At 45.0% G+C, this 12,522-nt stretch overlaps 1 protein-coding gene across 1 annotated transcript in view; it reads right to left on the reverse strand.

The window, feature by feature from the left end:
• The window catches only part of LOC132832391 (cytochrome P450 2K1-like), a 35,276-nt gene that overhangs the window by 15,259 nt on the left and 7,495 nt on the right, over positions 1–12,522 (reverse strand). Inside the window, exons 3-5 of the mRNA XM_060850348.1 lie at positions 8,919–9,068; positions 6,992–7,152; positions 289–462 (exon numbers count right to left, since the gene is read on the reverse strand). Of these exons, the coding sequence (XP_060706331.1) occupies positions 289–462; positions 6,992–7,152; positions 8,919–9,068 (485 nt within the window). The remainder of the gene's footprint in view (positions 1–288; positions 463–6,991; positions 7,153–8,918; positions 9,069–12,522) is intronic.

The raw sequence follows: 12,522 nt of genomic DNA on the forward strand, positions 1-12,522 counted from the left end.
GCTGGCCCAGCCCCTGTCACTCACATCCCATGTCTGAAACCAATGCTACATCCTGGACACAAACATCCACATGATGTCATGAGCACTACGATCAGAGAAATGATCAGATACAGTGCATGCTTGAAGCTACACATTCGTACTTCCATCCAGAAACTAGGGGCAGCACTGAGCGACATATTAACAGATGTTTAACACATAATCTTCCTCCATCAAAACCCACAAAGTCCTGGTGTGGAGTCTGAAATCTGGGGAGATTCCCCTTACTGCTGAAAAGGTGTGTCACTGTACCTGCTGATGCCTCAGAATTAAGGCCTCGTTTAGGGTCTGAATGCTGTTCTCACTCAAGGTTTCTTCAGCCGCTTTGAAGAAACTGTCGAAGATTTCCATCATCTTATCTCGATTTTCAAGCAGCTTCCTGCGAGCCGGAATCAGAAATCCCAGAGATGGATAAGAATTGTACACCTGGATTGGAACAAGAACATAACCAATAAGTTCAAGCCTTGAGTTGATAAGTGACTGTTCGTCTGTAGTCGATGCATTGGCCAAGTAACTTACGGTGACATAAAACAAAGAGTTGCTGGAAATCGGAAACAAAAGCAGGAATTGCTGGAGAAACTCAGTGCGTCTGGCCGCATCAGTGAGAAGAGAGCAGAGTTAACATTGTGAGTCTGGTGAGGTCTTGGGATTTTTTTCAAAAATTGGAACAGGAATGGTAAGTTACGTGAACCTTGCATGACCTTGGTCAAAAAGAAAAAGGAGAAATATGTAAAGTCTGGGAGGATGGAATTAACTGATTAGCGATGAAGAAAGGTTGGATAGACTGGGTTTGTTTTCCCCGGAACGCAGGAGGTTGAGGGGTTAGAATAGAGGGGTAACTTAATAGGGGCTTGGATGGAGTGGATAGGGAGGACCTGAGTTACCTCACAGAGAGGCCAAACATTGGGCACACAACTTTACGGTGATTGGTGGAAAGATTAAAGAGGACTCAAGGAAAAAATGTTTCTCATCCACAGGGTGTTGGGAGACTGGAATCTGCTGCCCAGTTTGGTTGCTGAGGTGGGAAATCGCTGGAAAGGAGCCCGCATCCGCTCCGGACGCACTGTAACCTGCAAGGAAATGGACTGGATCACGGAAAGTGGAATTTGACCGGGTGGTTACATTATTCATCCAAGGGCTGAATGGCATCGTTCTGATGTGGAACTGTTCCGAGGGGCTCCCACCTCTCACCTCGTTATTGACCTTCTGATTTATCAGTTAGACAAGGCCGCTCTCTCGCTATCCCCACAGACTTTATACGCCTGGCTGACCTGAGGGTCTTTCTGAAATACTGTCAAAGTGATCTGATCCCATCTTGTCACTGTCCAGGTTATTGTTGGTCATGGCTTGGCAGCAATGTCGTCTGGAGTTTTTTTTCCCCTTGCTTTTGGGTTTTCTACCTTTTGTTTTCAAAGTCTTGGTCTGCACCATTTGGGGTCTTCCCATTTTTTTCTCAGCTTTGCCTTTGAATCTTGCAAGGGCCCGTTCCGCTATCGAAGTCATAGAGTCATCGAGCTGTACAGCATAGAAACAGACCCTTCGGTCCAACCCGTCCATGCCGACCAGATATCCCAACCCAATCTAGTTTCACCTGCCAGCACCCGGCCCATATACCTCCAAACCCTTCCTATTCATATACCCATCCAAATGCCTCTTAAATGTTGCAATTGTACCAGCCTCCTTCACATCCTCTGGCAGCTCATTCCAAATATGTACCACCCTCTGCGTGAAAAAGTTGCCCCTTGTGTCTCTTTTATATCTTTCCCCTCTCACCCTAAACCTATGCTCTCTAATTCTTGACTCACCCAACCCAGGGAAAAGACTTTGCCTATTTATCCTATCCATGTCCATCATAATTCTGTAAACCTCAATAAGGTCACCCCTCAGCCTCCGGCGCTCCAGGGAAAACAGCCCCAGCCTGTTCAGCCTCTCACCATCGCTCAAATCCTCCAACCCTGGCAACATCCTTGTAAATCTTCTATGAATGCCTTCACGTTTCATAACATCCTTCCAATAGGAAGGAGACCAGAACTGCATCTAATACCTGAACAGCGGCCTAACCAATGTCCTGTACAGCTGCAACATGACCTCCCAACACTTGTACTCAAAACTCTAATCAATAAAGGAAAGCATACCAAACACCTTCTTACTATCCTATCTACCTGAAACCGTACTTTCAAGGAGCTATGAACCTGCACTCCAAGGTCTCTTTGTTCAGCAACACTCCCTGGGACCTTACCATTAAGTGTATAAGTCCTGCTAAGATTTGCTTTCCCAAAATGCAGCACATTGCATTTATCTGAATTAAACTCCATCTGTCACTTCTTAGCTCATTGGCCCATCTGATCAAGATCCTGTTGTAATCTGAGGTAACCTTCTTCCCTGTCCACTATACCTCCAATAGTGGTGTCATCTGCAAACTTAATAACTGTACTCTTATGCTCACATCCAAATCATTGATGTAAGTGACTAAAAATTAGAGGGCCCAGCACCGATCCTTGTGGCACTCCACTGGTCACAGTCCTCCATTCTGAAAAACAACTCTCCACCACCACCCTCTGTTTTCTACCTTTGAGCCAGTTCCTGTATTCCATGAGATCTAACTTTGCTAATCAGTCTCCCATGGGAAACCTTGTTGAATGCTTTACTGAAGTCCATATGGATCACGTGTACTGCTCTGCCCTCATCAATCCTCTTTGTTACTTCTTCAAAAAACTCAATCAATTTTGTGAAACATGATTTCCCACGCATAAAGCCATGTTGATGATCCCTAATCAGTCCTTGTCTTTCCAAATACATGCACATCCTGTCCCTCAGGATTCCCTCCAACAACCTGTCCACCACTGATGCCAGGCTCAGTGGTCTATAGTTCCCTGGCTTGTCCTTACCACCCTTCTTAAACAGTGGCACCACTAGCCAACCTCCAGTCTTCCGGCACCTCACCTGTGTCTATCAATGTTACAAATATCTCAGCAAGAGGCCCATCAATCACCTCCCTAGCTTCCCACAGAGTTCTAGGGTACACCTGATTGGGTCCTGGGGATTTACCCACCTTTAACCGTTTCAAGACATCCAGCACTTCCTCCTCTGTAATCTGGACATTTTGCAAAATGTCACAATCTATTTCCCTACATTATGTACCTTCCATGTCCTTTGCCACAGTAAATACTGATGGAAAATACTCGTTTAGTATCTCCCCCATTTTCTGCCTTGCTGATCATTTAGGTGCCCAATTCTCTCTCTCGTTACCATTTTGTACTTAATGTATCTGTAAAAACCCTTTGGATTCTCCTTTATTCTATTTGCCAAAGCTATCTCATCTCCCCTTGTTGCCCTCCTGATTTCCCTCTTAAGTATACTCCTACTGCCTTTATACTCTTCTAAGAATTCACTCGATCAATCCTGTCTATACCTGACATATGCTTCCTTTTGTTTCTTTACCCAACCCTTAATTTCTTTAGTCATCCAGTATTCCCTATTCCTACCAGCCTTCCCTTTCACCCTGACAGGAATATACTTTCTCTGGATTCTTGTTATCTCATTTCTGAAGGCTTCCCATTTTCCAGCCGTCCCTTTACCTGTGAACAGATGCCCCCAATCAGCTTTTGAAAATTTTTGCCTAATACTGTCAAAATTGACCTTTCTCCAATTTCGAACTTCAATATTTAGATTTGGTCTATCCTTTTCCATCACTATTTTAAATCGAATAGAATTAAAATATTCTGGACCTAAAGTGCTCCCCCACCACACTCAGTCACCTGCCCTGCTTTATTTTGTTGTACACACTTAAATTCCTCTCCGTCCAAACCCTTAACACTATGGCAGTCCCAGTCTATGTTTGGAAAGTTCAAATCCCCTACCATAACTGCCCTATTATTCTTACAGATAGCTGACATCACCTTACAAGTTTGTTTCTCAACTTCTCTCTGACTATCAGGGGGTCTATAATACAATCCCAATAAGATGATTGTCCCTTTCTTATTTCTCAGTTCTGTGAAAATAACTTCCCTGGATGTATTTCTGTGAATATCCTCCCTCAGTACAGCTGTAATGCTATCCCTTGTCAAAGACGTCACTCCCCCTCCTCTCTTGCCTCCCTTTCTATCCAACCTGTAGCATTTGTTTGCTGGAACATTAAGCTGCCAGTCCTGCCCATTTCTGAGCCATGTTTCTGTAATTGTCATGATATCCCAATCCCATGTTCTTAACCATGCCCTGAGTTCATCTGCCTTCCCTGTTAGGATCCTTACATTGAAATAAATGCACTTTAATCTATTAGTCCTTCCTTGTCCCTGCCTGCCCTGACTGTTTGACTCGCTTCTGTCCCAGTCTCAGATTGATCTCTTTCCTCACTATCTCCCTGGGTCCCACCCCCCTCCCCACCCCCCCACCCCCACCCCCACTTTATTAGTTTAAATCTTCCTGAGCAGCTCTAGCAAATCTCCCTGCCAGGAAATTAGTCCCCTTCCAATTTTGGTGCAATCCATCCTTCTTGCACTAGTCATTTCTATCCCAAAAGAGATTCCAATGATCCAAAAATGTGAATCCTTCTCCCATATACCAGCTCCTCAGCCATGTATTCATCTGCAGCCAGCACTTGGCCCATATCCCTCCAAACCCTTCCTATTCATGTCCCCATCCAGATGCCCTTTCAATGTTGTAATTGTACCAGGCTCTGCCACTTCCTCTGGCACTTCATTCCACACACACATCACCCTCTGTCTGAAAACGTTGCCCCTTAGGCCCCTTTTATATCTTTCCCCTCTCACCCTAAACCTATGCCCTCTAGTTCTGGACTCCCCCACCCCAGGGAAAAGACCTTGTCTATTTACCTTATACATGCCCCTCATGATTTTATAAACCTCTATTAGGTCACCCCTCTGACTCCGATGCTCCAGGGAAAACCACCCCAGCCTATTCAACCTCTCTCTATAGCTCAAATCCTCCAACCCTGGCAATGTCCTTGCAACTCTTTTCTGAACCCTTTCAAGCTTCATAACATCCTTCCGCCTTCCTTTTTGATGTTGTTGTGTCCCCAGCAGCCTCTCCTCGCACCAGATCCTGTCTCTGGGGGCTTTATCCCTCACTGCCACCATGTGCTTTAAACCAACATAGTGACCTGCACTTTCAGCTGCCAGTCAGAAGCATTTTTGGCTGTGAGAGGCCTGTATATAACACTCTCCCTGTGGCTGCATCCACCCCATCTCTATTGAGGGTTTTCAACTCCTTATGTACTGTAACACTCCTTTCTTTATATCTGCACACTGGATCTCTAAAACGGCTCTCTAGTGTAGTATCTAAGACCTCTCTGTTCGCACAGTTATTCTAGACTTGTGTCTTCTCTCTTATTGATGTCATAGTCAAGTAACAATTATGTAAAATGATTTACATAAATCTTACTTTTTCAGCATTTACATGTGAATTTATTCCATGTCAGGGACCCTTACATGTTAATATAATTGACTGAAACATAATGATAAAAACACTCTGAACCTATAATAGCTCAGGTTTTTCTATTCACTCAGGGGCCTAGCATTTATTGCCTGGCCCTAGTTGCCCCCTTGAGAAGGTGGGGGGTGAGCAGCCATCTTGAACCGCTGCAGTCCACCTGCTGTAGGTAGACCCACAATACCATTAGGGAGGGAATTCCAGGGTTTTGACCCAGCGACAGTGAAGGAACAAGTCAGGATGGTGAGTGGCTTGGAGGGGAACTTGCAGGAGGTGGTGTTCCCACGTATCTGCTGTCCTTGTGCTTCTAAATGGAAGTGGTTGGGGGTTTGGAAGGTTCTGTCTGACGATTTTTGGTGAATTTCTGCAGTGCATCCTGTAGATGGTACACACTGCTGCTACTGAGCGTCGGGGGTAGATGGAGTGGAGTTTTGTGGATGTGCTGCCAATCAAGTGGGGGCTGCTGAGTCGTGGATGGTGTCAAACTTCTTGAGTGTCATTGGAGCTGCACCCATCCAGGCAAGTGGGGAGCATTCCATCACTCTCCTGACTTGTGCCTTGTAGATGGTGGATAGGCTTTGGGGAGTCAGGAGGTGAGTTCCTCATCGCACTGTTCCCAGTCTCTGCCCTGCTCTTGTAGCCATTGTGCTGATGTTGCAAGCCCAGTTAAGTTTCTGATCAATGGTGAACCCAAGGATGTTTGACAGTGGGGATTCAGTGATGGCAACACTGAATGCCAAGGGGTAGTGGTTAGATTGTCTCTTATTGGAGATGGCAAAAGTGAGGACTGCAAATGCTGGAGATCAGAGTCTAGACTAGAGTGGTGCTGGAAAAGCACAGCAGGTTAGGCAGCATCCAAGGAGCAGGTAAATCGACATTTCAGGCAAAAGCCCTTCATTGGGAATGATGGCAGGGAGCCTCCGGGGTGGAGAGATAAATGGGAGGGTGGTGGAGCTGAGGAGAAGGTAGCCAAGAGTGCAGTAGGTAGATGGAGGTGGGGATGAAGATTGGCAGGTAGGACAGGTCATGGGAACGGTGCTGAGCTGGAAGGTTGGAATTGGAGTAAGGTGGGGGGAGGGGAAATGGGAAACTGGTGATGTCCACGTTGATGCCCTGGGGTTGAAATGTTCCGAGACGGAAGATGAAGCATTCTTCCTCCAGGCGGGTGGTGAGGGAGTGGCGGTGGAGAAGACCCAGGACCTGCATGTCCTCGGCAAAGTGGGGGGGGCGGAGTTGAAATATTGGGCCACAGGGCGGTGTGGTTGATTGGTGCGGGTGTCCCAGGGATGTTCCCTAAAGCGCTCTGCGATAAGGCATCCAGTCTCCCCAATGAAAAGGAGACCGGATCGGGAGCAATGGAGGTCGGGTGGGAAGAGATGTAATCCAGGTAGCTGTGGGAATCTTACTGGAGATGGTCATTCTTTGGCACTGGAGTGATGAGGGGATTATTATGCACACCAAATTGCAAATCATCATCCCAAGTACAGTAATATGGAAAGATAATTACATGCATTGAAGCTGTTCCAGCCAACATCGTCATCTCATTATTCATGTTTGTGAGGGAGTTAAACATTTTGTCGTCATAATCAAAGCGATCTCCAAATAGAATGGAACAGATAATGTTGCTGACGGCCGAATTCAATATCCCTGCTGTTTCAAAAGGCTGACCTGTGAACAAACATTGTATTTCAGAGAAAAACTAAAGTTGGAAATACCACAAATACTTCCAGGATTGTTGTCTTTTAAAAAGCTCAAGTTAGATAAGATGCAAGTTGCTGAGAGATTCTATCTGTGATGGAATCCATCACGCTATATTGTACACACTTTGTGCTGGGAGCCAGCATTTTATGTGAATCGAGGGTCAGGATTAGGATGATTTCAGTTCAATTCGGCCCCAAAGCTGCAACATTTGATTGTTCCAAAATCTTCGACTCTCTTTCACCAAGGTGACTGCACTGAGGATCCATCAAATGGGACTGGGGAGCACAACAAATGCTCATCAAATCTTTAAACTTCCTGGACAATTCCCACTGTGGTAATGTTCATCAATCAATACCCTTTATGAATCATTAAAAATAAATGTTGTGTGAGCAAATTATTTTGCAAAAGAACTTCTGGCCAGGAATTTAATTACATTGACCAGTTCCCCTCCTTTCCTGCTTTATTAAACATAGGAGGTATGGTTAGTAAGTGCACAGATGACAGCAAAATTGAAGGTGTAGCGGACAGTGAAGAAGGCTACCTCAGAGTACAACAGGACCTTGATCAGATGGGCTGAGGAGTGGCAGATGGATTTTAAATTAGTTAAATGTGAAGTGCTTCATTTTGGAAATTCAAATTAGGGCAGTACATGTACACTCATTGGTAAGGTCCTGGAGAGTGTTGCTGAACAAAGAGACCTTGGAGTATAGGTTCATAGTTCCTTGAAAGTTGAGTCACAGATAGATAGGATAGTGAAGAAGGCATTTGGTATGCTTTCCTTCATTGGTCAGAGTATCGAGTACAGGAGTTGGGAGGTCATGTTGTGGCTGTATAGGACAATGGTTAGGCCACTTTGGAATACTGCATTCAATTCTGGTCTCCATCCTTTAGGAAGGATATTGTGAGACTTGAAAGGGTTCAGAAAAGATTTACAAGGATGTTGCCAGGGTTGGAGGGTTTGAGCTATAGTGAGAGGCTGAATTGGCTGGGGCTGTTTTCCCTGGAGCATTGGAGGCTGAGGGGTTTATAAACCTTATAGGGGTTTATAAAATCATGAGGGGCATAGTTAGGGTGCATAGACAAGGTTTTTATCCCAGGATAAGGGAGTCTATACTGGAGGCGAAAGTTCGAGCTGAGAGGGTTAAGATTTAAAACTTGCCTAAGGAGTAGCCTTTTCACAGAGGGTGGTGCGTGTATGGAATGAGCTGTCAGAGGAAGTGGTGGAGGCTGGTACAATTACTGCATTTAAAAGGCATATGGATGGGTATATGAATAGGAAGGAATTAGAGGGATATGGACCAAGTGCTGGCAAAGGGGACTAGATTGGGTTGGGATATCTTGTCAGCATGGACGAGTTGGAGCGAAGGGTCTGTTTCTGTGCTGTACATCTCTATGACTCTGTTACTCGAAAACAGACAAAGGATATTTCAAATCTAACCTTACTTAAAGTGTCCAACAGTGGTGAAAGGTTTTGTGAATGGAGTACATCACACAGGGACTACTCATCCTTGGTGTGATGAAGCTGATGATGCAGTTTTGAATTGCCATAACCTTTAGTGGAATTAATGTCTGTCAAAGACCAGTGTCTCTGGGGCCTGCTAACATCTGACTGCCCCAACAGTATTAATGCAACTGAAGGAACCTCATTTTTGTTCAAGTGAAAATCTTTTCTGTAGATGTCAATTTCGAGGGAACCATGAATCCCAGCATGTCATGTCCCACCAAGCACTCACCCTTGTGACTCTCAAACACATTGACAAGAAAGCTGGCTTCTTCAGTGATCCTGTCTTCAACGGATTTCTTGCCCATGCCAAATCCTCGGAGAGCTGAGATCACAAACTTTCGGTTCTCCCGCCACAACTTCCCGTCACTGAATACAACACCTGAAAGTGACACACGAAAAGCTGATCAAATATTGTGCGCAGATTCTGCTGTGAGTGCTGCCAAAACCCAGGTTTCTAACACCCTTTCCCTTCCTGAGAATTACACCATTCTACAACTAAGACGAATACCATTGTATCCATGAGTGCTCTTTGGGGGAGTGAGCCCATTGGTCTAACCCCTCAGTTGTCATTCTCAGTGTCTGGCCTATTCCGTTTGGATGTTTCTATTGACCCGTCTTCCACCACCCTCCCAGGCTCTGCATTCTCCATGGTAATGAGAGACACAGAACCAAATCTCATCCTCCCCCAATTTAATTTTAACCAATAACCCACCCAATTTTGGTGTTTGTCAGTTCATATTTAAGATGGTCCCATGCTAGAACAAGCCAACCCAGTAAGGAGTTATGTTTGTTGACCAAACATTGACCAGCTCGAACATCTCACATGCAGGTTAATGTTCTGGTATTTGAGCAACATTTATGGGGTTAGAAGAATTGTTGATGCACGGGGATGTTAGGTTGATAAAGCCCACAGAAAGTCTGGATGATTTCCAGGACCATTCCTTGTGCCAGGTATTCAATGATGAGCATTATCTAGAGGCACGTGGGAAAAGAGTGCAGTACCTTGAGCCAGCAGGGCATTGGCAATCAGCCAATCTCAACAGCAAATAATAAGTAGGAAGGTAACAGGGTTTGATTGTCAACCCAGCAACTTAACCAAGGGAGGGATCAGCTCAAGATCCGATCGCTGGAATTCAAATGACAAGAGGAACCTCAATCACATTCGGGGTTTGACGAGATGGTGATGCTTTTGTAGCACTTTAGCCTCTGGGTCACAAGGTTCTGGGTTCAAAGTTTGTGCGAAGGTTTGTAGCTCGGGTGCTTGTTGTAGTGGTTCTGTTCGCTGAGCTGGAAGTTTTTGTTGCAAACGTTTCGTCCCCTGGCTAGGCGACATCATCAGTGCGGCAAGGACATACCACTATAAATACCGGAAGAAACATCAAAGAAGCGCTTTGCAGGAGGCTCCAGAGCACTGATGATGTCGCCTAGCCAGGGGACGAACCGTTCTGGATTCATTTTCACTCTCAGCCTGAGCATAAAAATCACTGCTTGTGCTCCTGTGTAGGACACATTGAGTATTGCATTGTTGAACTGCCGTGTATTATTTGAGACAAAGTCCAGAACTGTGTGTTCGGGAGGATATAAAAGATCATCACGACACTGTTTTGAGGAAGAGTAGGGATGTTATTCCTGGTCTTCAAGCCCACAGTCACCATCCCAGAAATCAGATTGGATGGTCACTTTCACATTGCTGTCTGTTGGAGCTCGCTGTGTGCAAATTGGCTGTCGTATACAATGTGAGAAAATGGGAGGGATTGACAGCAGTTTGAGAAAAACACCCTGACAGGTACATGCACGTCATAGATCAGACTGGGTGGAGAGAGCAGATTACCTCTCCTGAAGAACATCCAGCATTTTTGTGATAATCGCTCAGCAGATGAGTTTTTATTTGAGATTTATGAATTAATTTATTTCAAGTTTCCTGAGCTGTCTTGGTGGGATTTGAACTCATGTCTCTGGAGCATTAGTGTGGGGCTCCAGGATTTAGGAATATGGGAATATTACCACTATATTCCCATGTTCTGAAGGTTGTAAGATTCAGGACAGGAGTATGATCTGATGTCACCTGGTTAACACTAAAATTATCTCCTCGATCAACATGCCTTTGCCCATTTTCTAGTTAATTATGCTCCACAATTTTATTTTAATACGTTAACGAAAGATCACTCAATGGTATGGGAAAGTACATGATTTATCTTCAGTCTGAAGTCAATGCCCCCAAACTGATAGATGAGAGATCACTGATCTCTCCTGTCGTTTTCCAGAAATAATACTCACAGGCTTGACCATGACCTTTGCAGGAGGTTAGCTTACCAGATTGTCTGAATATTTAATATTCGCACTGCTTAAACCTCTTCTCTCAGAAGCAGTAGAGAGGAGAGTTGAGGGAATGGGTGGGGTATCCATTTCAGCTTTCATGAAGGAAACGACAGTGGATGATCATTGAGAGGTAAGACCATTGCAGAGCTCGACAATGCAACTGCCTAATGTACAGAATCACAGTCAAATTCCTCAGAGGGCAAACACTGGGGAAGGTGCAGAACAAAGAACAAAGAAAGTTTACAGCCCAGGAACCGGCCCTTCAGCCCAGCCTGTGCCGATCCAAATCCACTGTCTAAACCTATTACCCCATTCCTAAGGATCTGTATCCCTCTGCTCCCCACCTCCTCATGCATCTGTCCAGACGCACCTTAAATGAATCTACTGTACCTGCCTCTACTACCTCTGCTGGCAACGTGTTCCAGGCACCTACCACCCTCTGTGTAAAGTACTTTCCGCATGTATCTCCATTAAACTTTTCCACTCTCAGCTTGAACACGTGACCTCTCGTTATTCACCCTGGGAAAAACCTATCTCTATTCACCCTGTCTATATCCTTCATGATTTTGTAGACCTCAATCAGGTACCCCCTCAAGTTCCTTTTTTCTAATGAAAGCAATCCTAATCTACTCAACCTTTCTTCATAGCTAACACCTTCCATCCCTGGCAACATCCTCGTAAATCCTCTCTGCACTCTCTCCAAAGCGTCCACTTCCTTTTGGTAATGTGGTGACCAGAACTGTACACAGTATTCCAAATGCAGCTGAACCAAAGTCTTGCACAATGTTAACGTGACTTGCCAGGTCTTATACTCAGTACCCATCCGATGAAGGCAAGCATACCATATGCCTTCTTGACCATTCTATCCACTTGTGTAGCCACCTTCAGGGTACAATGGGCCTGAGCTCTCAGACCTCTCTCCATTTACAGTATAGTTCGCTCTAGAATTAGATCTTCCAAAGTGTATCACCTCACATTTGCCTGGATTGAACTCCATCTGCCACTTCTCTGCCCAATACTCCAGTCTATCTATATTCTTCTGTGTGCTTTAGCAGTCTCCTATGCTTTCTGCTACTCCACCAGTCTTCCTGTCATCTGCAAACTTACTGATCAGATCACCAATGTCGTCTTCCAGATCATTTATGTAAATCACAAACAACAGTGGGCCCAGCACTGATCCCCGTGGAACACCACTGATCCCTTTCTCCATTTTGAGAAACTCCATCGACTACTACTCTCTGTCTCCTGTTGTTCAACCAGATCTTTATCCATCAAGCTAGAACACCCTGCACACCATGTGACTTCATTTTCTCCATTAGTTTACCATGGGGAAACTTAGCAAACGCCTTACTAAAGTCTATGTGTCTGACAGCTGCAGCCCTTCCTTCATCTGCCAACTTGGTCACTTCCTCAAACTCAGTTAAGTTGGTAACAGATCTCCCCCACACAAAACCATATTGCCTCTCACTGATAAGCCCATTCCCTTCTAAATATAAATATAAATAGATTCTATC

The sequence above is a fragment of the Hemiscyllium ocellatum genome, chromosome 35 (genome assembly GCF_020745735.1).
Source record: "Hemiscyllium ocellatum isolate sHemOce1 chromosome 35, sHemOce1.pat.X.cur, whole genome shotgun sequence".
Classification (NCBI taxonomy): Eukaryota; Metazoa; Chordata; class Chondrichthyes; order Orectolobiformes; family Hemiscylliidae; genus Hemiscyllium; species Hemiscyllium ocellatum.